This window comes from Salmo salar, chromosome ssa11 (genome assembly GCF_905237065.1).
Source record: "Salmo salar chromosome ssa11, Ssal_v3.1, whole genome shotgun sequence".
Lineage (NCBI taxonomy): Eukaryota > Metazoa > Chordata > Actinopteri > Salmoniformes > Salmonidae > Salmo > Salmo salar.
Genome location: NC_059452.1, coordinates 24322528 through 24349208, shown reverse-complemented (window position 1 = coordinate 24349208; position 26681 = coordinate 24322528). Strand labels below are relative to the sequence as shown.

Sequence of the window (26681 nt, the reverse complement as noted above, 5' to 3'; positions counted from 1 at the left end):
CAAAATTAAAGTGGAAAACCACACTACAGGCTGATCCAACTTTGATGTAATGTCCTTAAAACAAGCAAAAATGAGGCTCAGTAGTGTGTGTGGCCTCCACGTGCCTGTATGACCTCCCTACAACGCCTGGGCATGCTCCTGATGAGGTGGCGGATGGTCTCCTGAGGGATCTCCTCCCAAACCTGGACTAGAGCATCCGCCAACTCCTGGACAGTCAGTGGTGCAACGTGGCGTTGGTGGATGGAGCGAGACATGATGTCCCAGATGTGCTCAATTGGATTCAGGTCTGGGGAACGGGCGGGCCAGTCCATAGCATCAATGCCTTCCTCTTGCAGGAACTGCTGACACACTCCAGCCACATGAGGTCTAGCATTGTCTTGCATTAGGAGGAACCCAGGGCCAACCGCACCAGCATATGGTCTCATAAGGGGTCTGAGGATCTCATCTCGGTACCTAATGGCAGTCAGGCTACCTCTGGCGAGCACATGGAGGGCTGTGCGGCCCCCCAAAGAAATGCCACCCCACACCATGACTGACACACCGCCAAACCGGTCATGCTGGAGGATGTTGCAGGCAGCAGAACGTTCTCCACGGCATCTCCAGACTCAGTCACATCTGTCACGTGCTCAGTGTGAACCTGCTTTCATCTGTGAAGAGCACAGGGCGCCAGTAGCGAATTTGCCAATCTTGGTGTTCTCTGGCAAATGCCAAACGTCCTGCACGGTGTTGGGCTGTAAGCACAACCCCCACCTGTGGACGTCGGGCCCTCATACCACCCTCATGGAGTCTGTTTCTGACCGTTTGAGCAGACACATGCACATCTGTGGCCTGCTGTAGGTCATTTTGCAGGGCTCTGGCAGTGCTTCTCCTGCTCCTCCTTGCACAAAGGCGGAGGTAGCGGTCCTGCTGCTGGGTTGTTGCCCTCCTACGGCCTCCTCCACGTCTCCTGATGTACTGGCCTGTCTCCTGGTAGCGCCTCCATGCTCTGGACACTACGCTGACAGACACAGCAAACCTTCTTGCCACAGCTCGCATTGATGTGCCATCCTGGATGAGCTGCACTACCTGAGCCAGACTCCGACTCCGTCTCATGCTACCACTAGAGTGAAAGCACCGCCAGCATTCAAAAGTTACCAAAACATCAGCCAGGAAGCATAGGAACTGAGAAGTGGTCTGTGGTCCCCACCTGCAGAACCACTCCTTTATTGGGGGTGTCTTGCTAATTGCCTATAATTTCCACCTGTTGTCTATTCCATTTGCACAACAGCATGTGAAATTTATTGTCAATCGGTGTTGTTTCCTAAGTGGACAGTTTGATTTCACAGAAGTGTGATTGACTTGGAGTTACATTGTGTTGTTTAAGTGTTCCCTTTATTTTTTTGAGCAGTGTATATTTACTTTGTCTTAGAATTAGGCCTAATTGATTTATAATATAATTCTATTTTATTCAAGTGATGTTCTCTCTGACAGATTACAGTACTAATTGAAGATGGGTGATGGTTCTTAAAATGTAACCTACTTTCTTTCAGGGTTTTTTTGTAGAGAAAAAGGGGGAAACACTGGAAGATGTACATCGGTAGTTTCGGTGGAAAAGGTTGTGTCAACTGTAGGGGCGCCCGTGTTTGCTGGGGATCGGAAGTGTCGGTGCCAGAGTGGCAGGTTGAGTTGGCCAGGGTCAGAGTCAGTAGTACAGAAGGTGTTTTATGCTGAGGCAGTGAAGTAGAGGAGGATGGGTAAAGGGTGAGGGATCCTGAGAGAATCCCTGTGAGTAGGCCTAGTAGATCTGTGACAGCACCGAGGGATAGGTCAATGAGTGATGTATGCTTCATAACGATGGTTTTCATGAGTGTAGGGTTAGATGGTAGAGTCAGTTAAACGTTTTTAGTTTCCCATTTTGTGGATCAAAGAATAATGAATTTATACCCCAGTCTTGGTGGCGGTAATGCAACAGAAATTGGATGCCAACCACCGAAAAACCTCCGGGAATAAGATGTAGGTTTAGAAACTCTGATGTAGGCCTACATTTACAATCCAGTAGACTATGGCGATAGGGTATCGAAGATTGGGTTATTAGCCCACCAAAGGCAGGAGCGGGGAAAACTACCCTACCCAGCATACATTGCAGCATGCAAACCGAAGTTGCAGCGCCAGCGTGAAGAAGGTAAAGCCGGAGATGCAGCTAGCAACACAGATCAGCTTAGAACGCTTTATTTAGTATCTAGATAGTTTAATGAACACATCCCAACGTACCAATGAAGTATTGTAAGATATAGAATGATTATGTGTGGTTGTGGTGTGTTCCACCCTCCCTTTATTGAAAGTCAGCTAGCCAACCAGGCTACTAGCTAACGTTAGCTATATATTCAACGTCGATTTCCATAACTGGTTTACTTCGTGGTGAACTACTCAACCCTCGATGTTTTTCTGCTGTCTTCCCACCGAATACCATGACAAACAAAAGCTAGTTAGGATTGCTGAGAGATGCACGAACTAGCTACTAATGTTGGGGGGCGTAGTCGCTGTGTTAGCTCTTGTCTTGTCCATCGCACGACGACGAGATGCCCATGTTCTGTCGTTTTCCATATCCTTTCATCGTAACTCACCAAAGTAAACATATTTTTAGAGTGCGGGATTACTTTTCTCTGTATGTGTAGGGTGTAATTTCTCCCAAAATATGAGTACTTTGATTACCGTCTAAATACCCTGATCCACGCGTATGCGTCGGATCTGCACTACGAGCTGCGTGGACAAGAGCTTGTCTGGCGGTAACATTGAGCTAGATGGAGGACTCGGGCCCATTTTAGGATGGCAGCGCCATTGAGGACTTTAAACATTTTTAAGTAGTGAACTGGGTGGGACATCTATAGGTTAAGGAAGGATCATATAATTTCATCCAGGTCATCATGAGGGATCAGCCAATTCATTATACTCATGAGCAAACATCCCATAACTGCAGGTGTCAGTAAATCGCCAACCTTGGCTTTATACCTTTTCAAACAACACTCCAGGTGGCAATATGCCTCCTTTCAGTTTGTTTACAAACTCCGTAGTAGTAGAAGGAGAAAATTGACTACTTCAAAATGGAGATGGCCTCAGTGGCATTGCCCATGCTCTCGCAGATGTCATAATGGGACAGATACAAAGTTGCGTCCTCTAACTACAATATCTCTATGGGCGGTATACAAGGCAACTCGCTGTCATTGCGTGATGGACCAGAGTTACTGTGTTGTAATGCAGATCCATCTACATATGACTGGTTGTATGTATGCAATGTAATCACTATTGACATATATGCATGAGTGGGTAACAGACTGTGATCTGTGTGTATTTGTTTTTACAGATTGTCGCTACACCATTTTAGTCTGGTATTGGTCACACCATGGCAAAAGTTGGAGCTGTCATCTATCCCCACACATTTGTTGTCTTATCTGAGCTGAGCAGAATTCCAACCAGCTCCCACAACCTGTGAGTCTGCAACTCCAGTAAGATACGTCCTCACACTAACACAAACGGTAACATTACGTAGGATGTCAAACATGACATTATTTGAAGGCCCTCGGTACTGATGCACCCACTTACAGTACTCAATGTTCACACTACGCTGCAGAGGACTTATAGGCCTACTCATCTGCAGTTGACTCACCACACTTGACGTCACACTTGACATCTTGTGTTGATGTTGTGCAACTGCTCTGAAATGATAGTTTCATTGTTTTTACCTGTCAATGTACTTATTATTTACACTATAGGCCTAAGCTTTAAATGACTAGATCCGTATCGCTGTTTTTTTATGTATATCTTTCTTTGTGTCTGTTAAGGGTGGAAGGACTGCCATCACCCTTGAACCTCACTGATACAGAAAGTGGCGGTGTTGCAGCTCTACCAGGCTAAGGTCAGTCATTTCTTGGCAAAATGAAAATATTATAATCCATGCTATATTACTTCACACATGATATGTTTCAATTATCACTCAGAACAACCCTCTCATACTCTTCCAGGCTCTTCACCCCTTGACTTTGTGAAAGTCGTCATTTTTTCCTGTGGTATCAGACCCAGGCCCTTGAGAGCAATGTGTGAGCAAGAGGACCACGGAGACGGTGCCCGTAACAAGCTGTCCAACAGTGACGCCATCAAGCTGACAGATGACCTCTCTCTGAGTGACTCCGACCCTGAAGAGCGTAATGAGTCCATAGACCCAGAGGTGGAAGACTTGTCCTCATCTGATGATGAAGTGCACCAGAACTCCAGCCCTGGTCCCGGTCCCAAGAAACCTGCATTCAGTCTGACAGGTGGCAGCTCAAGCTTCTCCAACCGCAGCCGAAGCATCTTTGATTGCCTGGAGAGTGCCGCTAAGCTGTCCTCGTCCCATCTGGGCCAGGACAATGTCATTGACGGGGTCTTTGCACGTCCCCCTCCACCCCCACTGCTGCCAAGTGGAAAGAAGTATGGGGAGAAGGTGGGGGAATTGGTCAGCAAGCCTCCTCAGAAGAGAGGAGTGCCAGATTACCTGGTGAATCCTGAGCGCTGGACGCGTTATGACCTGGAGGATGTGCCAGAGACCAGTGACAGCAAGAATAGCATGGTGGCTCAGCAGTACATACAAAGCCTGCAGCAGCAGAAGAAGGAGAACACGACGGAAGATGATCCTGAAGAGCCTTTTATACCTACTTTCAACCAGGGCCAGAGCAGTAGCTCAGAGCATAAGATTGTGTTCTCCAGGCCTAGCCGGCCACAGAAGGATGACGCTGAAGAAGTTAACAAGCCTGATCGAACCAAGAAGGTAGGGATGGGTCTCTGTCACTTAGATGATGAAGAAGAGGAAGGTATAGGCCTGGCAATCGCCCCTCAACGCCCAAAGGAGAGTGAGCGGAAGAGGAAGTGGACCCCGGTGGGGGACGAAGAGGGCGCACTGAGTGATAGGAAGGATCAACCGCCTATTGGCTTCGTCATTAATAGGAACATCAACAGGAAGAACTTCCGCAAGACGTCAGAGAAAGATGAGGACTGAGAGTACACATACATGACCTAAATCAATTGAAGTCCTCTGGAAATAATGGAGGACCCTAAATATGGACAGTATTTTAGTGCTTCCCTGTAGAACCTCAACCAGGGGAGTTTTTTTCCTAATCAAGGGAATGGTTTCGGCCTCTTGACTTTTCATCAGAATTAATGTGTATTTTGAATATTAACTTCAGACATGAAAATCACATGTCAGTAATGCTAATGTATATGGCTGTTTCGAAGTCCAAAGAATATTGAATTTAGCTGTCAAGTAAACTGGTGGAAGTGTAATGTAAACAATTGTATTTGTAGTAGACCATAGTAAGTGGCATTATTTTTCCTATTGCTGTAACTATTATTGATTATTGGAGCAGTAAAGTCTTCCCACAACTCAATCGTTTCTTTGTCACTTATGAATCTTTGTTCCTGTATTTTCCGTGACTGATGTGAAGCCAATAGTGTTTAATTTGTGATGAATCTAGAAGTTATTCAACGTGTTATTATATTACAGTATTTGAAGAATGTCCTTATGAGAGTCATAGACATTGCATTTAATTAGTTGATATGAACGTAGCATTCGTTGGTTTCACAGATCATTTGCATGCACTTTCATGGGTAGAGAAATACAGAGACTAAGTTTTGGTCACTAACTGTAGACCTATTAAACGTTTGCGACTGTCCTATTATGACCAGATGGCCGCATTGCTAATCCAGTAGAAGCACTCAATATCAGCGCCTCACCTTTTGAGAAGCAGTGACGCTACTTACCTGAAAGCGATTGACTCAGAAACACGGAAGTGAAGTCAACTTATTTTTTAGCTCAGTACAGTAGTTTTCATAATTTTTTTATATTTAGATCTCCCCGTCTGTCTGAAGTAGAGGTAAACGTTTCGTGAGTAATGAAGAAAACGGCACTCGAACGACAGATGTGAATGAGGATTTTCAATATTCGCTCAATTTGGATAACGAGCGTATTGCAACGTATTTAATGGATCCAGAGCAGGTGAGGAAGATTATTTATAAACAATTCACCTGCAAACTGTTTAGGAAACATATTTTCATGTAGCCTACAGTATTTTGAATGAGTATAAAAATCAGTTGGACTGAATAATGTATTTTTAAAATGTTATACTCATGGATTATGGTAATGAAACTGCTTTTTAGATACTTTGAGGTGACGGTCATAGCAGGTTAAAATCTATTTCCGTATATCTATAACCTGTATCAGAAATCTATACGTTTGTGTGTGAGTATGCTGAGTTGTGTTATGTTACCGTACCAAAAGTGGTCTACAGTGCCTTATCTATGAACTAAATGTGGGTCAAACATCACACACACCCTAGATCTAGATCGAATCCCCGAGCTGACAAGGTAAAAATCTGTTGTTCTGCCCCTGAACAAGGCCGTTAACCCACTGTTCCTAGGCCTTCATTGTAAATAAGATTTTGTTCTTAGCTGACTTGCCTAGTGAAATAAAATATTACAGGTATTTTATTTGGACTGAGAACACATGACTGTGGCTCATTCTAGCTGAGGTTCCCTGAAACTATTTTCTGCCTCACCATGTACAGTGCCTTCGGAAAGTATGCAGACCCCTTGACTTTTTTACACATTATGTTACGTTACAGCATCGAGTCTTCTTGGGTATGACGCTACAGATCCTCTCAAACTCTGTCAGATTGGATGGGGTGCGTTGCTGCACAGCTATTTTCAGGTCTCTCCAGAGATGTTAGATCGGGTTCAAGTCCGGGCTCTGGCTGGGCTACTCAAGGACATTCAGAGACTTGTCCTGAAGCCACTCTTGCGTTGTCTTGGCTGTATACTTAGGGTCATTGTCATGTTGTAAGGTGAACCTTTGCCCCAGTCTGAGGTCCTGAGTGCACTGGAGCAGGTTTTCATCAAGGATCTCGCTGTACTTAGCTTCGTTTATCTTTGCCTCGATTCTGACTAGTCTCCCAGTCCCTGCCGCTGAAAAACATCCCCACAGCTTTTTTATTTTTATTTCACCTTTATTTAACCAGGTAGGCCAGTTGAGAACAAGTTCTCATTTACAACTTCAACTTGGCCAAACACAAACAACAACACAGAGTTACACATGGAATAAACAAACGTACAGTCAATAACACAATAGAAAAAAAATCTATATACAGTGTGTGCAAATGAGGTAAGATTAGGGAGGTAAGGCAATAAATAGGCCGGAGTGGCGAAGTAATTACAATTTAGCAATTAAACACTGGAGTGATAGATGTGCAGAAGATGAATGTGCAAGTAGAGGTACTTGGGTGCATAGGAGCAAAATAAAATAACAATATGGGGATGAGGTAGTTGGATGGGCTAGTTACATGCATGATGCTGCCACCCACATGCTTCACCGTAGGGATGGTGCCAGGTTTCCTCCAGACGTGACGCTTGGCATTTAGGCCAAAGAGACCAGAGAGTCTTGTTTCTCATGGGGTGAGAGTCTTTAGGTGCCTTTTGGCAAACTCCAAGCAGGCTGTTATGTGCCTTTTACTGAGGAGTGGTTTCCGTCTGGCCACTCTACCGTAAAGGCCTGATTGGTGGAGTGCTGCAGAGATGGTTGTCCTTCTGGAAGGTTCTCCCATCTCCACAGAGGAACTCTAGAGCTCTGTCAGAGTGACCATTGGCTTCTTAGTCACCTCCCTGACCAAGGCCCTTCTCCCCTCAAGTCTTGGCGGTTCCAAACATCTTCCATTTAAGAATGATGGAGGCCATTGTGTTCTTGGGGACCTTCAATGCTGCAGACATTTTTTGGTACCCTTCCCCAGATCTATCTCGGAGCTCTACAGATAATTCCTTCATGCTCATGGCTTGGTTTTTGCTCTGACATGCACTGTCAACTGTGTACCTTTCCAAATCATGTCCAATCAATTGAATTTACCACAGGTGGACTCCCAAGTTGTAGAAACATCTCAAGGATGATCAATGGAAACAGGATGTACCTGATCTCAATTTCGAGTCTCATAGCAAAGGGTCTGAATACTTATGTAAATAAGGTATTTCTGTTCCAATTTTTTTTATAAATTAGCAAAAAAATCTAAAAACCTTTGTCATTATGGGGTATTGTATGTAGATTGCTGAGGAATTGTTTCATTTAATCCATTTTAGAATAAGGCTGTAACGTAACAAAATGTGGAAAAAGTCAAGTGGTCTGAATACTTTCCGAAGGCAATGTATAGGCTAGATTCATTGCAGCAGCTAAATAAATTAATTATAAAAAATCCCAGACCAATTTAAAATATTTCACAGATTTAAAGGTCACTTATCTGGCCTTTTGTGTTTTAAAGCATAACTTAACTCAAAGTCGGCTGAACAGTCTCCCACCATGATCCTCATCTAAAGCATGCAGATCTTTGAGAAATTGTCAGGTCAGCTTTTTACCTTGGACCATGTTGCTCTGAAGAGTGTCTATGATTTACAGTGGGGAGAACAAGTATTTGATACACTGCCGATGTTGCAGGTTTTCCTACTTACAAAGCATGTAGAGGTCTGTCATTTTTATCATAGGTACACTTCAACTGTGAGAGACGGAATCTAAAACAAAAATCCAGAAAATCACATTGTATTATTTTTAAGTAATTCATTTGCATTTTATTGCATGACATAAGTATTTGATCACCTACCAACCAGTAAGAATTCCGGCTCTCACAGACCTGTTCGTTTTTCTTTAAGAAGCCCTCCTGTTCTCCACTCATTACCTGTATTAACTGCACCTGTTTGAACTCGTTACCTGTCCACACACTCAATCAAACAGACTCCAACCTCTCCACAATGGCCAAGACCAGAGAGCTGTGTAAGGACATCAGGGATAAACTTGTAGACCTGCACAAGGCTGGGATGGGCTACAGGACAATAGGCAAGCAGCTTGGTGAGAAGGCAACAACTGTTGGCGCAATTATTAGAAAATGGAAGAAGTTCAAGATGACGGTCAATCACCCTCGGTCTAGGGTTCCATGCAAGATCTCACCTCGTGGGGCATCAATGATCATGAGGAAGGTGAGGGATCAGCCCAGAACTACACGGCAGGACCTGGTCAATGACCTGAAGAGAGCTGGGACCACAGTCTCAAAGAAAACCATTAGTAACACACTACGCCGTCATGGATTAAAATCCTTCAGCGCACGCAAGGTCGCCCTTCTCAAGCCAGTGCATGTCCAGGCCCGTCTGAAGTTTGCCAATGACCATCTGGATGATCCAGAGGAGGAATGGGAGAAGGTCATGTGGTCTGATGAGACAAAAATAGAGCTTCTTGGTCTAAACTCCACTCGCCGTGTTTGGAGGAAGAAGAAGGATGAGTACAACCCCAAGAACACCATCCCAACCGTGAAGCATGGAGGTGGAAACATCATTCTTTAGGGATGCTTTTCTGCAAAAGGGACAGGCCGACTGCACCTTATTGAGGGGAGGATGGATGGGGCCATGTATCGCGAGATCTTGGCCAACAACCTCCTTCCCTCAGTAAGAGCATTGAAGATGGGTCGTGGCTGGGTCTTCCAGCATGACAACGACCTGAAACACACAGCCAGGGCAACTAAGGAGTGGCTCCGAAAGAAGCATCTCAAGGTCCTGGAGTGGCCTAGCCAGTCTCCAGACCTGAACCCAATTGAAAATCTTTGGAGGGAGCTGAAAGTCCGTATTGCCCAGCGACAGCCCCGAAACCTGAAGGATCTGGAGAAGGTCTGTATGAAGGAGTGGGCCAAAATCCCTGCTGCAGTGTGTGCAAACCTGGTCAAGAACTACAGGAAACGTATGATCTCTGTAATTGCAAACAAAGGTTTCTGTACCAAATATTAAGTTCTGCTTTTCTGATGTATCAAATACTTATGTCATGCAATAAAATGCAAATTAATTACTTAAAAATCATACAATGTGATTTTCTGGATTTTTGTTTTAGATTCCGTCTCTCACAGTTGAAGTGTACCTATGATAAAAATTACAGACCTCTACATGCTTTGTAAGTAGGAAAACCTGCAAAATCGGCAGTGTATCAAATACTTGTTCTCCCCACTGTATGTGATGCTGAGGCCTGATGTATGACACCTCTCCTCTGGCAACCCATGCCATATCCACTACACAGTACCCTACATCAGAGCCAGCCTCCTTTCAACGTTTGCCTGGTCTTCTTGGCTGTGCTCCTGGTGAAACAGGTTATCTCATTAAAGCTTATGCAACTGCACTAAAGAGGGTAATAGTGGCACACCTCCAAAATATGATCAGTCAAGATTGGATCATATCTCTCGAGACATAGCAGAGCATAGAACTCAGTGTGGCCTTAGAATATAACATTTATATTTAGTTCAGAGATGTAAATAATCCCATCGTTTTGTACAGCAAAAGCCTACAAGCCCTCCCACCCACTGAGTGTGAGGAGCAGTCTATGGAACATTTTCACTGACGGGCGTGTTGGGGCCTGTAATCTGGAAAATCCTGTGGGAGTCTGGAAGAGTGAAAGACTGACAGGTTTTAGAGAGAAACCTGCATAACAACAGAGATGGCAAGAGGGATGGCCCAGTTGCCTTTATATGTTTTACCCCACTGCTTAGAGATGTGTGTTATTAACATCTCATGGACCAACTGTAAAAAGGAATTAGCCTAGTATCCCTTTTTTCGACACAGGATAGTGAAGCCACAATGATGATTTGGCTGTAGTGAATGAAGGCACATCATTGACCATTATGTTAGCTGAGAGGTTCCTTGTGGTCCATGCTGACTGGCACATGCCTGTCAGACCACTGCAGTGAGGTGGGGAGGAGGGCCAGCCCTTGTATAACAAGAGAGATGTCACATTGTCCCTCTTTGTTACCCTGTGTTTTAGGATGGTATTGAGCTGCAGGAGAGAAACATGGATGGCTTTGACAATACCATGGAGGCATTACTCCCAACTCTGGTAAGAGACCGCACAACACACATCATCTATTCATTTCACTGCATTCATAACTTAGAGCCATACATAGTCATACAGGTGATAATTATTCAACCTGTTTGTATGACACAGTCCCTAGAATACAGAAAGCCTTGTGTGTGTTTCCCACAGCACCAGCAGAGGACATATGATTATGTTCTAGTTGCTGACAAAGTTGAGGACCAGGAACACCCAAAGTTTCTGAAGCAGGTGGCTTTTATTGACCACCTGAGGAAGAAAAACATGAAAGTGACAGTGAGTTTGTTCCTTGATTGAATCACGTTTAAATTCCATATGGAGCGATGCTGAGGCAATGTTACTTTATTGGGATGTGTTCAATATTTTATTGGGATGTGTACAACTGTAGAGAATGTGTGAAAGTTGTACTGTAACATCGTGGCCAATCCTCCCAAAATGATCCAATTTCACCTGGTTCAATGCTCATCATGAACGTTGCCTGTTTTTGTGTCAGAAAATCGTTCATGTTGACAAGGTGTTTTATGGTGTCCGGGCCCCGAAGGAGATCTTTGACAAGTACAGGTACCTACTAAAGGTGTCTGATTCTTGCAACTGGAGCGGCGACCGGAAATGTGGCAGAATCCCTCACTCAACCAGGTGAGATGCATTGAACTCTCACTCTTGCCATTCCATATGCAAATAATGTTAACTTCCAACATGTCCTCTTACCTTGTTCCTGTTTTTCTTTCAGGATCAGAGTAGTGCATTACATCCTACACCACACCCATATCAACACAGGAGGTATGTGAAGTGCTCCCTCCATTGATCTCTTTAGCAACATATTTGTCCCTGACTTCAATTGTTCGGCACTCCTAACCCTCTTTTTCATTTAAACACAACAGAGAACCTCAGAGAGCTCCAGGAGAAGGGTGTCTTTGAGGCCACGTTCTGCCTGCATGAGGTAAAAAAAAACATCTCCTTAACTATTTGTATACCTGATTACTTGTTCAATTTTGAGGGGCAATGTAGCTGTTAATGTCTTGTATGATCGTACGTAGCCCATATGAAATTAATTGATGTGAAATACGTCTACAGTATGAGCCTCTTTCTGTTTTTATAGATGAACAAGCAAAAGGTGTTGAAACAAAAGTGGGCACGATGGTCTGCTCTCTGTTCCACCCAGCCTGTCGATGATGTCAGGTAAGACCTTCTATATATCCTGCTGTGTTTCTGTGTCTTTTGGTTTCACAGTGGCCTTTCCTCAATTCGATTTGCTCAACTCTTGCATCCTCTCACCTCCATCCTCTCTGGCCTCCTTTTGAAAAAGGTCATAGGTAATCGAGGAGAGGCATCGAGAAGGGGAAAAGTGGACAAAATTGTGCTTGTATGAAATGAGACTCCTTGTCAAATAGCACATGGACGAAAATGACGTTTACAGGGTGGAATCCCCAAGTAAATGTATACAGTGATAAAAACAAATGTAGCTAGCTAGTTATGCAAGACATGTTGTAGATAAAATGATCAATAGAATACTGTTTTGAAATGTTTGCATCCTTTTCTCCATCAAGAAAATAGCTGATTTCAAAGTAGGTGTGGAAGATTAAAAACTCTTCCGCGAAGGAATCATGTAGGATTCACTTGTGCTTCCATGCCAAAAGGAGGCTATCGAGGAAGGGAGGACCATCTTCCGTTTCCCTACAAAAAATTTCGTCTCTCCTTGACCACTTATCGGTTTCCAGGTCAACGAGGAGAGAGGACTGGGGAGAGAGGGTGGAGAACAGACTTTTGCCCAATGAAGAAAAGGCCTATCTCTCTCGCTTTCAAAGCAATTAACTCTGTTACCAAGAAGTATGCCAGCTAGTGGTTATATCCACACAGAACTTTGGGTTTGCCGATGCAGCTAAATGTGATGTGCTTACCGAAAGCAGGATTTCCCAAACTTGGTCCTGGGCCCGCCCCTGGGTGCTCGTTTTGGTTTTTGCCCTAGCACCACACAGCTGATTCAAATAACCAACTCATCATCAAGCTTAGTTTGAACCAGCTAAGAACAGCCCTTAGCTGTGGTATATTGGCCATATACCACACCCATTCATGCCTTATTGCTTAAATATACAGCATGCAAATAGCAATACAACATGTCATTTACCTCAGTGGTGTGAAAGGGAAATTATCAAGATGACACTAAACTGTGAAACTTAGCTACATGTTAATTAAATATTTGTGTTATCCCCCTGGAAACCTAGTAAGGGGTGTTAACTGAAAAGGAATGTCCTTTTCCTGGATTGAATTTGAACATTCAAAATGAAATGTATCTGTCAGGAGTTACTTTGGAGAGAAGGTGGCTCTGTATTACCTGTGGTTGGGCTGGTACACCATCCTGCTGGTCCCTGCAGCCATTCTGGGTGTGATTGTGTTCCTGTATGCACTGGCTTTCTTCAACACCAGCCCCCTCATGTGAGTTGACAGGCCCACTGAGCCAAATTATTTATTAAGCTGATTGTTGCGGACATTTTAGTAGGAATAAAAAATTGGTTACATGGAGTTGCTCCTCTTTAAAACTCATGTGTTTCTGAAGGTGCATTGTGTGTCTTCATATTACAGAAAGGAGGTCTGTGAGTCTGACACAGTTATGTGCCCAAGGTGTGACAAATGGTGTCAAGTATGGCAGCTGCGTGACACCTGTACCTATGCCAAGGTAACTCATGTCATTCTACCATACTGCATTGCAAACTTTACTTTAAAAAAAATAGTTAATAAAGTTTATGTTCAAAATGTGTCTTGTGTGCAGGTGAGTCATCTGTTTGACAATGAGGGGACGGTGGCCTTTGCTATGTTCATGGCAGTCTGGGGTAAGTCTCTCACACAGGATAAAACGGATTCTTTCCATCCAATACATTTTTAATTCAGATAAATCTTGACATTGTCATTTTATTTTATCTTACTAGGCAAGTCAGTTAAGAACAAAATCTTATTTTCAATGACGGCCTAGGAACAGTGGCCTTGTTCAGGGGCAGAACGACAGATTTGTACCTTGTCAGCTCGGGGATTCGATCTTGCAACCTTTCGGTTACTAGTCCAACGCTCTAACCACTAGGCTACGCTGCCGCCCCGTCATGACTCATGTCCTTTTTATTTTTCCAGCTACCATTTTTCTGGAGCTGTGGAAGAGACACAAAGCAACGTTTGTGTCCAAATGGAATGTCTTTGACTGGTGTGAGGAAGAGGTACAGCTTCACTTAGGCCTAAGAAACCATTATATGTCTGGATATAGTGTACACTATTGGATGGTTTTAGCATGGTTTCTGTTGTCTGTTACTCATTGATATTACCCAATCATATACTTTTTCAAATAACTAAAATAATGTCCCATTGATTACTGACATCTTATGGTAGTGACCCATTGTGTGATTGATATGACCTCAGACCTCTGTAGTATAATCCTGAATATTGTTCCATCTGGCCTGCAGGAGGAGCTCATCCTGGGAGTAGTCAATGATCCAGACTGCCATCCCAAAGAGTTTCGCCATTCTTATCTGCGCAGCACTCTTGTTCTGGTGCTGGTCACTCTCATGGTCAGTCCCAGTCAGTCACTCAGTACCATATTGCATTAGACATAGCAGTTTTCATCCTGGGCTATACCCGTGTTTAGCTCCGGTTCAGTCATTGTTGTCCTCTCACTGTGTGTATGTTCTTTTACCAGTTGGTTCTGATCATTGGGCTAACCCAGGCTCTGGTGGTGTTCCGTGTGGTTGCTGCTGTGGTGTTGTCAGAAGGAACATGGGAGTTTGTAAGGGACCATGCCAACACTGTAGCTGTAATGCTGGGTGCTGTACTACACTACATCACCATGCAAGTTATGACCAGAGTAAGTTCAACCAGCAACCCCTCTAAGTCATGTAGACCTGCACAGTCCCTAACTCTTCTCCTCTCTTACCCGGATAGGTCAACAAGACCGTGGCCTTCAAGCTGTGTGAGATAGGTGAGTCTGAAGAGGAACATCTTAATTTGGATGAGCAGAACATATGTTTGCATTGAACATTTTCATTTAGAATCAAACATGTACAGTTGAAGTTGGAAGTTTACATACACCTTAGCCAAATACATTTGAACTCAGTTTTTCACAATTCCTGACATTTAATGCCCTGTATTAGGTCAGTTAGGATCACCACTTTATTTTAAGAATGTGAAATGTCAGAATAATAGTAGAGCGAATGATTTATTTCAGCTTTTATTTCTTTCATCACATTCCCAGTGGGTCAGAAGTTTACGTACACTCAATTAGTATTTGGTAGCATTGCCTTTAAATTGTTTAACTTCAGTCAAGCTTTTCGGATAATCTTCCACAAGCTTCCCACAATAAGTTGGGTGAATATTGGCCCATTCCTCCTGACAGAGCTGGTGTAACTGAGTCAGGTTTGTAGGGCTCCTTGCTTGCACACACTTTCTCAGTTCTGCCCACAAATGTTCTATAGGATTGAGGTCAGGGCTTTGTGATGGCCAATACCCTGACTTTGTTGTCCTTAAGCCATTCTGCCACAACTTTGGAAGTATGCTTGGGGTCATTGTCCATTTGGAAGACCCATTTGCGAGCAAGCTTTAACTTCCTGACTATTCTCTTGAGATGTTGCTTCAATATATCCACATCATTTTCCTGTCTCATGATGCCATCTATTTTGTAAAGTGCACAAGTCCCTCCTGCAGCAAAGCACCCCCACAACATGATGCTGCCACCCCCGTGCTTCACAGTTGGGATGGTGTTCTTCAGCGTGCAAGCCTCCCCCTTTTTCCTCCAAACATAATGATGGTCATTATGGCCAAACAGTTATATTTTTGTTTCATCAGACCAGAGGACATTTCTCCAAAAAGTACGATCTTTGTCCTCATGTGCAGTTGCAGACCGTAGTCTGGCTTTTTTTATGGCGGTTTTGGAGCAGGGCTTTGCTGAGCGGCCTTTCAGGTTATGTCGATATAGGACTTGTTTTACTGTGGATATAGATACTGTCGTGTCTTTGGCATCATTAAAACTGAAGACGTATTTATCAAATTATTATTATTACGCGATTAAACTGATTAATCATGTAACTGTAATTAACTAGGAAGTCGGGGCACCAAGGAAAATATTCAGATTACAAAGTTAAATTTTCCTAATATAACTTTCAGATATTTTAATATCTGATCAATTAGTCTTCGATTTAATATTTACGTCACGTTAGTCTCATTCCAAATGTCGTAAATTGTTGGTTATCTGCACGAACCCAGTCTTCACTATGAGTCATCCATACATCAATTGTCTTAAAATCATTTATTTACTAACTAGGTAATTGTCACGTTCTGACCAGCAGAGGGAGGAATTGTATTAGTTTTGGTCAGGATGCGGCAGAGGGTTTGTGTTGTGTGTAGGTTCTGGTGCTGGACTCTCAATTGGAGGCAGGTGTTTCTAGTTGCCTCTGATTGGGAGTCCTATAAACAGGTGTGTGTTTTTCTTTGTAGTTGTGGGTAGTTGTTTGTGAGCACTGCTTTTGTTTAGCCTGCCACACTGTTCTTGTCGTGAGTATTGTTTATTGTTTTTTCCTGTGGATGCTTTGCTCGTGTTTTATTAAAAAGATGAGTATCCACATTCCCGCTGCGTATTGGTCCTCCCTTCAACACAACGACATTATTTGTGACAGAACTACCCACCATACCAGGACCAAGCAGCAGAGGAATTCTGGCGAGGACTGGGGAACATGGCGGGTAAGGGAGCCCGAGAGGCAGCCCCAATATTTTTTTGGGGGGGGGGGCACAAGGGCTGTTTGGCAGGGCGAGATTGGAGACCCAGGCCAGCTCCCCGTACCCTTTTTGGACAGAAACAGACTGGACAGGTCCCGTGCTTTGGGGTAGGGGCTGTGGTGAGGCCTGGTATTTTCAGGCCGGTACGCGCAGTACCAGCGCCACGCATGTGCCAGGGGAGAGTGGGCATCGAGCCTGAAGGGGTGATGCCAACCCTGCGCTCGAGACCGCCAGTGCGCCTCTACGGTCCAGTGTTTCCCGCTACACGCACTAGCCTTGAGGTGCGTGTCTCCAGGCTGGCACGTCCTGTACCAGCCCCACGCATCAGGCATCTAGTGCGTCAGCCCAGCCTCGCCTGCCCGGAGTCGCCAGAGCTGCCGCCTGCCCAGAGTCGCCAGAGCTGCCGCCTGCCCGGAGTCGCCAGAGCGGCCCGCCTGCCCGGAGTCGCCAGAGCGGCCCGCCTGCCCGGAGTCGCCAGAGCGGCCCGCCTGCCCGGATTCGCCAGAGCGGCCCGCCTGCCCGGAGTCGCCAGAGCGGCCCGCCTGCCCGGAGTCGCCAGAGCGGCCCGCCTGCCCGGCGCAGCCATCGCCGCCCGCCAGCCGGGCGCAGCCAGGGGCGCCACCTAAGTGGGCGACGCCGAAGGTGGAGCGAGGTCCACGTCCCGCACCTGAGCCGCCTCCTATATAGGTGGGTTGGGGAGGGGGGGTGTAGCACAGTGCCGTCGTTGACGGCAGCCACCCTCCTTTCCCTCCCTTTAGTTTAGGGGGATATTTGTTGTTGTTTGGGGTTTTTGTCTTTTCTTTTAGGTGCAGTCATGGTCTGCACCTTTAGGGGGGGTACTGTCACGTCCTGACCAGCAGAGGGAGTAATTGTATTAGTTTTGGTCAGGATGTGGCAGAGGGTTTGTGTTGTGTGTAGGTTCTAGGTAGGTTTTCTATGTGTAGGTTGGGTGCTGGACTCTCAATTGGAGGCAGGTGTTTCTAGTTGCTTCTGATTGGGAGTCCTATAAACAGGTGTGTGTTTTTCTTTGTGGTTGTGGGTAGTTGTTTGTGAGCACTGCTTTTGTTTAGCCTTCCACACTGTTCTTGTCGTGAGTATTGTTTATTGTTTTTTCCTGTGGATGCTTTGCTCGTGTTTTATTAAAAAGATGAGTATCCACATTCCAGCTGCGTATTGGTCCTCCCTTCAACACAACGACATTATTTGTGACAGTAATTCACAGAAATGCATAACAAACAGTAGATATGGTTACAAGGAAATGATAGAGGAATGTGCCGTAGTGGGCTAAACCAGCATGGCGGCTTGTTAGACAAAAGGGGAGTGGGGGTCAGCTGAGAAGGCACTACAGAGTTGATAATTATAACAATTGAAATGCTATCCTTTGCACATGAATGCTCACTCATTCGGGAATAATTGCAATCAATATATATATTTACTCTCAGTGTGTCGTCGGGATCTCTGTTGAAAAGTTTGTTTCTGTTGGAGAGTTTGTCCGCCCTCTCTCTCTCTCTCTCTCTGTCGTGGTTAGAATGGATAGTTCTGAGTGACATTCATTCATGTCGTTATAGATAGATGTTTCGGTGGTTGTCGGTCTTCGCGTTCAATTATACCGAATTCCTAGCTGCAGACTAGTAATTAATATCAAAGACTTGTTCTTATTCTGTCGGTATCGATAGTCTAAGAGTTTAACCACGTGGTATGGTTAAAAGTTCAGCAAGAGAAATGCATGGTCTGCAACCTTTAGCCATCTCGTAATTGAGGTAAGCTTGGTCTCCTCTCAAACCTTGGCCCTCTCGCTATCGAGGTAAGCTGGTCTGGTGATAGAAAACCTAGGTGGGGATTTTATTCGGGACATAGAAAAAGGCTGTCTCATGACGCCAGGTCCTGTCTGTGCCCCTGGGGGCATGCCAATGACTTAGTGAAACTTTAAACAGAAATACAATTTTCTCACATTAACATCATTACATAGCATCCCATCATCTCACAACTAGCTTCATCCTTATTCATTCATTTTATACAACCATTAGATGTAAGTCTCATACCTGAGACTCTACTTTAAACATGGTTATGGTAATGTGGCGGTATTGTCTCATGAGTTTCACAAAATTGTACCAAACGGACCAGTTCATAGCTGGATTCTTCACCAATCTTTTATACCTTCTCCAGAACATAAATGTCATTCGGTTCTCCAGTTCTGTGAGGTGGAAGAAATTCCTTTGTTTTCTCTCTATGAAACTCACTCTCTCTCTATACTGTGGCCATGAGGAGAGGATCTCCTCCAGGAATTTACGACCTCTCTTACAGAGCCTGGTGAAAGGGGTATAGAGAGGGAGAGGGGGATGGTGCTCGCTGTACCCAAAGAGGGCAACGTCATGACAATATTTTTGCACCTGTTTCCTCCAGCATCTTCACAAGGTCCTTTGCTGTTGTTCTGGGATTTATTTGCACTTTTCGCACAAAATTCATCTCTAGGGGACAACGCCCTTCCTGAGCGGTATGACAGCTGTGTGGTCCCATGGTGTTTATACTTGCGTACTATTGTTTGAGCAGATGAACGTGGTACCTTCACGCATTTGGAAATTGCTCCCAAGGATGAACCAGCCTTGTGGAGGTCTACAATTGTTTTTCTGAGGTCTTGGCTGATTTATTTTGCTTTTCCTGATGTCAAGCAAAGAAGCACTGAGTTTGAAGGTAGGCCTTGAAATACATCCACAGGTACACCTCCAATTGACTCAAATTATGTCAATTAGCCTATCAGAAGCTTCATTTTTTGGAATTTTCCAAGCTGTTTAAAGGCACAGTCAACTTAGTGTATGCAAACTTCTGACCCACTGGAATTGTGATACAGTGAATTATAAGTGAAATAATCTGTCTGTAAACAATTGTTGGAAAAATTACTTGTGTCATGCACATAGTAGATGTTCTAACCAACTTGCCAAAACTATAGTTTGTTAACAAGAAATTTGTGGAGTGGTTGAAAAATACGTTTTAATGACTCCAACCTAAGTGTATGTAAACTTCCGACTTCAACTGTACATGTTCATCACTGTCATTCTATCAGATGGAATTGTACTTAGCTAAGTGAGTCAGTGAATGAAGCTAATGTTGCTGCTCTTGCCTGCAGAGAAGACACAGTCGATGACGGCCACTGAGAGGAGCTTCACTGTCAAGATGTTTACCTTCCAGTTCTTCACTCTCTTCTCCTCGCTCATATATGTGGCATTTTTCCTGGGCAGGTACTGAGTGCAACGTGTGTGTGTAGTGTTCATATTTGATCGGGCTGATGGTACATGGGGCTCCCGAGTGGCGCAGCATCTCAGTGCTAGAGGTGTCACTACAGAACCTAGTTTGATTCCAGGCTGTATCACAACCGGCCGTGATTGGGAGTCCCATAGGGCGGCGCCCAGCGTCATCCGGGTTAGAGTTTAGCCGTGGTAGGCAGTCACTGTAAATAAGAATTTGTTCTTAACTGACTTGCCTAGTTAAATAAAGGTTAAATCAAAGAAATAAAAATTAAAGATTGCAGACTAGCCTAAAACCAAGGGGAAAACAGTTGGTAAGGTACTGCTCTGTGTCAGCTGTCATGGGCAGCCTAGCTGTATGGAGAAGGTGCTTTCTGTATCCACAAGTGTCCATGTATCTGTGACTCTTGAAATGTTTGAGTCCTGAACCATAAATGTGTAAGTATTTGAAATGTTTATGCATATGTGCTTACATTTAATGAATCTAACATGCCGTTCTTGTGCATAGGATAAATGGTCGCCCAGGCAGCTACGTTCGTATTTTTGGTAAATGGAGATTGGAGGAGGTGGGTAGCTCATCACTATTTAAAAAAAGTATTACTTAACATGGGATAATGACACGGTTGAACGGTTTGGATTGTATTTATACTGTTACCATATCTGCCTTTTCCTGTCCTTGCCAGTGTCATCCCAGTGGCTGCCTCACTGACCTCTTCATTCAAATGGCCGTAATCATGTTGCTCAAACAGACACTGAATAACATCTTTGAGTTTATTGTGCCGTAAGTACAGTATATAGCTATGGTTATCTACCTGCTTAACATAGATACATTCTGAGGAAATAAATAGGTTGAATAAGCCCTTTGATGTGTTGAGTAAGCTTTTGGTAAAGCAAATAAACGTTTGACTGTCAGTCAGACGATAAAACCCCATGTAAATATGAATTCTAGTTAATGAATTGAATGAATTCTAATTAACCGAATTGGACATCCAAAGTGGAGCATCATACTTTCTCACTTTAGGTTGTCTTATGTTGTTGTGCAGCTGGTTCAAGAGTAAGTTCAGAAGGAATACAACTAAGAAGCTGGAGAGGAAGAGTGGTGACTGCAACAAAAATGCATGTCGCAAAGAGGAGAAGAGGGGCCATGACCCATGTGATATCTGCAAGCTGCATGATTGGCTGCGCAACTACGATCTGAATGACGTAAACTTTTTCAGTCTCTTCAATGAGTTTCTGGAAATGGGTACGTCACATTAACAAGTCGCTACCTTCCATGGATGTCTCATTGTCTCTTAAGTCCAACGTCTTTATTTATTTCACCGAAGTGATTCTCTCTTACACTGATTCATGGTCTCTTATGTTCAATGATTCTGCCCCTGATGGTTTTTGTTGACTTCCCAATCCCCTGTCTTGAATGTTAAATCTCTGTTGTGTTATTACACTCTTCTCCTCATGCAGTTCTTCAGTTCAGTTTCACCACCATCTTTGTGGCAGCCTTCCCTCTGGCCCCTCTACTGGCCCTCATCAACAATATCTTTGAGATCCGTCTGGATGCCATCAAGATGGTCAGCTTGGAACGTAGATTAGTCCCCAAGAAAACCAATAATATTGGTGAGTTAAACAGTATATTTAAAAGCTTGTGCGTCTCTGGTAAACTCCTTACCGTGTTTTTGTTGGGGCTTGTATGCTCATCCCATAATATGATTTCTCAGGTATATGGACCAACATTCTGGAAGCTATTGGTGTTCTGGCTGTCATTGCCAATGGGCTAGTCATTGGGGTGTCCTCAGACTTCATCCCTCGGCTGGTCTATCGCTACCACTACGGACCCTGTGCCAATGGAGAAGATAATGTACAGTAAGTTCTACTGTAGCACATTGTGCAGTGACTGGTGCATGAGTTGCACCTACAGTAGAGTAGACCTCTCACACATGGTCTGGACTCTTAAAGCAATGAATGCCATAGTAATCATGTAGATAATGTCATCTGATAGACTACATTCGAGCCTCCCGAGTGGCGCAGTAGTCAAAGGCACTGCATTGCAGTGATTGAGGGGCCACTACAGACCCTGGTTCGATCCCGGACTGTGTCGCAGCCGGCCGCGACCGGGAGACCCATGAGGCAGCGCATAATTGGCCCAGCGTCGTCCGTGTTAGGGGAGGGTTTGGCCGGCCGGGATGTCCTTGTCCCATCGCGCTCTAGCGACTCCTGTGGCGGGCCGGGCGCATGCACGATGACAAGGTTGCAAGTTGTACGGCGTTTCCTCCCACACATTTGTGTGGCTGGCTTCCGGGTTAAGCGAGCAGTGTGTCAAGAAGCAGAGCGGCTTGGCAGGGTTGTGTTTCGGAGGACACATGGCTCTCGACCTTCGCCTCTCCCGAGTCCATACGGGAGTTGCAGCGATGGGACAAGACTGTAACTACCAATTTTGAAAAATAAAATAAAGACTACATTCGCTACTGTCTCTCTCTATTGAAACTGTTCCAAAGGCTTTGTAAGGCAGAGTTCAACAGTTCCCTAGTTTAGTCTTTATTGGCATAAGTAACCATGCTGTGGGTAAACACTGGTTGTGAAAAAGGCTCGCAATTTAATTCTGTTTCCAAATTCCAAGACAAATTAATATGGAAATGTATTTCCAATTATGATTTTGTATAAGCAAGCTAAGCTGTATGCTTTTAAATGTATGTTTTGTGTTGATTCATGGGGCATTACTTTATGGGTTCTCTAAACGGTTAGCTGCATAAAACCTCATGAGTTGGAGAAGGGTACAGCAGGTTTGTTTTTATATGACCATAATCCCTTTCCCCCCCTTATAGCTGTATGAAGGGCTATATCAACGACACCCTATCCACTGCTCAGATAACAGACCTGAACGTGCGGAAGGACTTTTTCCCCAGTCAACTGATCACAGGGAGCGGCTTCAATGTTACACAATGCAGGTGGGCATCTGTGAGGCACAACTAGGTCACTACGGAAGCTACTATTTACCAAAGCCTGGCTCAACCCTACTGCCCATCTCTTAATTTCACTGTTTATATTAACGAAGTGTTTGAATAATCAGAAACCAAAGCAACCAATTCTCCTCAGGCATCCATACATGTAGCTAGAGTCTATGCAGTCACAAACAGAAAGAAACCCAGTCCAGTGATACCAGAAGTTGTTGAGAGAGATTGTTGATGGTGAAACTGGTGTGTGTTTCTCAGCTATAAAGACTACAGAAATGACGTTGACTACAGACTCACCTCCCAGTTCTGGCTCATCATGGCTGTACGCTTTGCCTTCGTCGTCCTATTTGAGGTATGTCTTTCTTTGCATCTGTGAATATGTGTATTTACGTCAAACTACTTAGATTATTTTCAGTATAGTTGTGGCACATCAGGAATCACTGAATTCCATGTTATTGATTTTAATTAAGGTCTGCACCCATGATCAAATCAAACATTATTTAAAATTGTGACACACTTTACAATAAAACTAAAGCTGTAAAAACAAACGCAAAGGATGTCTAAAACAATAAAATCACTTGTTAAAGGCCAAGCTAAAAGGTGAGTTTAGGGTTTTGTCAAAACCATATCCTTGCAACTCCAAATGGCCATTGAGCAATGCCAAATATCATGGATATGGTTGAACAAGCCTGTCTGTCTTTCACCTCTCTCTGTAGCATGTAGTGGTCATCTTTAAATGCATTGCTGCCTGGTTTGTGCCTGACTCCCCCATGTTGGTGAAGAACGACAGACTGAAGGATAAACTCTGTAGACTCAAAGAGGAACTGCAGTGAGTTAAAACATATGGTTATAGACTACCACACTATTCCTTGCATGAACATGTATGATTAAGTGTTGCCGTACTTCATCTGCATGGAACTTATTATCACCATAGTGATTTCCATGATCTGATTAAAACGAATGTTGTCTGTGTTGACAGGGATATGACGTACAGGCAGTCCACAGATGTGTGATGACCGCAACGGAGGGACACCCTGAGACATGACCAGCATGACACATGACTTTGAAGCCTTGAAAAATACACATTAAAAGTGATGCTCTCTGCACTGACCTGAGATCAGCATCTTACAGCATAGTTAGCGCCTGGTCGTTATGAGAGGTAGGACAGCCCCATCTCCCAACACCTCTGAGTTTTCTCCCACATGGCCAACACACTGTTTATACCGGTGTGATTAATGGCCACCCGTGGCGCATGCAAACGTATCTTAATAGCCGATCGGGGCTACAAGTTTCTACGAGGATTAGACTGATCCAAACTCTATTTCACATATAAGCAAGGGTACCCCAATATAAATGAACCAATAGACTGACAGACTAACCCCAGATACCACAACTGTGGTTCATAAGAAGAGGTCCATATAACATTGTATTTTCTTGAATGACTGATGACCAAGCAGTAGCCTCAACCGTGTCCCCAACAACCAGGGGTTCTGGTTTTCAGGGGATATGGACAGAGAGCCTGTGACGCAACTTCCTGTTTTGGACGTTAACAAGGCGACACTCCATCTGAACTCCTCCTCCACATTAGTTGAACAGTGCAGAAGATAACGTTGTTTTCCTTCTGGTCAAGACCAGTATGTAGGGGATCTAGTTTCAGGCATTTATTTTTCCTAATCAAAAGGGGACCATCGCAGTCTCTCAGAAGTTTGGTTGGTGCGTAAAACGTGTGAAATCGGATAAATGAAAAGGTGTGATGGGTCCGTACACCAAACATTTTTTCACTGCATCAGGGATAGCGTACAGACTTTGCAGCCTTCTTCAGTGTGTAGATTTATTTTATGCCTGCTACATTAGGTTAACCTAGCAGGGATGCCTATACAGTAACAGAGTTGGGGTTAATTTTGTTTCACAAACTGTACATGCCATACAAATGGAAAACACGAGTTGAAATGTATTGAATCCCTTACACTGGCCAATATTAATGTTTTACAAAGAACTGCGGTAGTTTTATTTTTGGTAAGGGTGTGACAACCTGTTTTGCAAATACTGTACTGATGTTTCCTGTTTACATGCCTTTAGTAACCTCAATGTTCTCTCAACATATAGAATCAAGTGTGAATAATATAATTTGTTATATAATTATGCATCTCTTAACTTTACTTTTAATCCACTGCATTATTTATTTAAAATGATATTCGGAAAAATTGTGTTATCCCTTTTTAAATTCAAACATAGGGTTGCTTCATGTTGTGTGTATGAGCAAGAGTTTTTGTAAAAACATATTTTTTTAAGTATAATTCAGAAATGATTTGAGCCAATACCTATGGATATTGTATTGTTGTTGGAAAGGTGTACATTTTGAGTTGCTGTATTGCTTTTTTTACTGTATATTGTACATACAGTATGTGACAGGGTTTTGCTCACCAGTCTATCACCTGCGTGAAAGTGCATTGTAATTTTGTCCATCTGCTTCTCACTTTTGATGGACAGACGGGACAAAGATTACTTGAGGACTTTTTTTGGTAAACTAAGTAGACACAATTAACTGCCATTTGGTGGACCACACCCTGTCTATTTCCCTAACAAGTTGAGCCTGATCAACAACAAAAAATACTTTTCACATTAGGTCAGGTAAATAAAACGGAGAGATGTTATAGAGACAATTGGTCCATTAGAAGGTTTCTATGAAAAACCCTCAATGAACATAGTGTCTGTATACCACAAGAGGGCAGAGTGGTCTTCTCTTCTACAGCCCAATGTTATATACAGCACTAAACTACATAACCTACCTTGTGTAAACAGTTTTGGCAAAGTGAAGGGAAATGAAAGGTGTCATCTACATGGTCAGTTCCTAACTACATGTCATCTTACTGTAGCTAAAACTATTTATTCTATCCATGTCCCCTGGCCTGTCATTGAGAGTTCCTCCCCTCTTCCAGAGTTAAACCAAAAATATTCTCAATGTTCCAATAACATAAATCCTCTTAGTGGGTTCACTTCATATCCGGAATGCATTCAGTGAGGTTGCAGAAATACTAACGTAACACTGAGCATATAAAATACTTTTGTTCCTATTTTAAAAACGGCATGTTTGTGTGGACATATCAGACTAACTCATGGTTGAACAGTTCATCACAATCTTCCTTTCTCTATTCTCAACTTTAGTTTCTCACTAAAACTCTCTAACCCCCTCTCTGGTCTCTCTCTGCTGACTGTTGATCTCAGAGGAGATAAAACCAAGCCAGATGCTACTGTCTGCATTCCAAGGCTTTCTACATTCCCTTTATAAAGAGGGTTGTTAGCCTGTGTCTTTATTCTTCATCTGGTCCTTTCACTCCCCCACCATTTCCCATGACTTCCCGGAGAACCTTACCCTCTCACCACAGTTCATACCTCATAGTGTGCTGCCAGACTGAGGAACAGTATCTGTAACTTAAACACGCCCTGTTTGGCCTGCCGCCAATGAGAACAATTCCTCCCACAAGAGAAGGCAAGAGTACAGGGAGCCCAAATGCTTCAGAGGAAACTCCGTACTATGTGCATGTAATTCAACTTACCAAGGAAAAAAGTGAAAACAGAAGTTCCCTTGAGTTTGATTGTATCTTTAAAATGCAATCATGTATCATGCCAAAACAATTAAATTAAACTGTTACTTATGAGAAGCAATTCAACTCACATACTGTAACCTAACAGTCTGAGCTAGCCCATGTAGATGAATAATGCAGAGAAGTAATGACCTGTGTGTGCAGTGGCCTCAGAGTTGGGTTAAACTCCCTGTATCAGACACCTCCAACTCTTCTATGCTTCACTCAGACATACATCAATATGTCAGAGGTCATACTGGGT

At 43.8% G+C, this 26681-nt stretch overlaps 2 protein-coding genes across 6 annotated transcripts; both read left to right on the top strand.

Moving 5' to 3' along the window:
- Positions 1 to 1894: 1894 nt before the first annotated feature.
- LOC106563531 (protein TSSC4) lies at positions 1895 to 5396 on the top strand. Of its 4 annotated transcripts, none has more exons than XM_014129212.2 (4): positions 1895 to 2161; positions 3341 to 3465; positions 3819 to 3892; positions 3999 to 5396. In XM_014129212.2, exon 4 carries the CDS (start codon positions 4070 to 4072, stop codon positions 5006 to 5008), a length of 939 nt encoding a protein of 312 aa, XP_013984687.1. In that variant the 5' UTR covers positions 1895 to 2161; positions 3341 to 3465; positions 3819 to 3892; positions 3999 to 4069; the 3' UTR covers positions 5009 to 5396. The 4 variants fall into 4 exon arrangements, with proteins under 4 accessions (XP_013984687.1, XP_013984683.1, XP_013984685.1 ...); XM_014129208.2 differs by having other exon boundaries at positions 3341 to 3482; XM_014129210.2 differs by having other exon boundaries at positions 2142 to 2262; positions 3341 to 3482.
- Positions 5397 to 5702: 306 nt separating this feature from the next.
- Positions 5703 to 26494, top strand: LOC106563532 (anoctamin-9). Of its 2 annotated transcripts, none has more exons than XM_014129214.2 (24): positions 5703 to 6004; positions 10835 to 10906; positions 11054 to 11176; positions 11442 to 11536; positions 11631 to 11680; positions 11782 to 11840; positions 12000 to 12079; positions 13199 to 13333; positions 13481 to 13574; positions 13668 to 13728; positions 14021 to 14103; positions 14347 to 14451; positions 14580 to 14744; positions 14822 to 14858; positions 19773 to 19884; positions 20399 to 20456; positions 20574 to 20671; positions 20934 to 21133; positions 21349 to 21501; positions 21603 to 21747; positions 22707 to 22829; positions 23094 to 23187; positions 23552 to 23664; positions 23815 to 26494. In XM_014129214.2, the coding sequence occupies exons 1-24, from the start codon at positions 5990 to 5992 to the stop codon at positions 23846 to 23848; spliced, it is 2304 nt and encodes a 767-aa protein (XP_013984689.2). In that variant the 5' UTR covers positions 5703 to 5989; the 3' UTR covers positions 23849 to 26494. The 2 variants fall into 2 exon arrangements, with proteins under 2 accessions (XP_013984689.2, XP_013984688.2); XM_014129213.2 differs by having other exon boundaries at positions 11394 to 11536.
- The last annotated feature ends 187 nt before the right edge of the window (positions 26495 to 26681 follow it).

Excerpts from the sequence above, each read along its gene's own strand:
- LOC106563531 (XM_014129212.2), top strand. The coding sequence starts at position 4,070 with ATGTGTGAGCAAGAGGACCACGGAGACGGTGCCCGTAACAAGCTGTCC.
- LOC106563532 (XM_014129213.2), top strand. Across the intron at positions 13,334-13,480 it reads TTCAACACCAGCCCCCTCAT|AAAGGAGGTCTGTGAGTCTG; the intron begins GTGAGTTGACAG and ends TTCATATTACAG. Across the intron at positions 23,665-23,814 it reads AGACTCAAAGAGGAACTGCA|GGATATGACGTACAGGCAGT; the intron begins GTGAGTTAAAAC and ends CTGTGTTGACAG.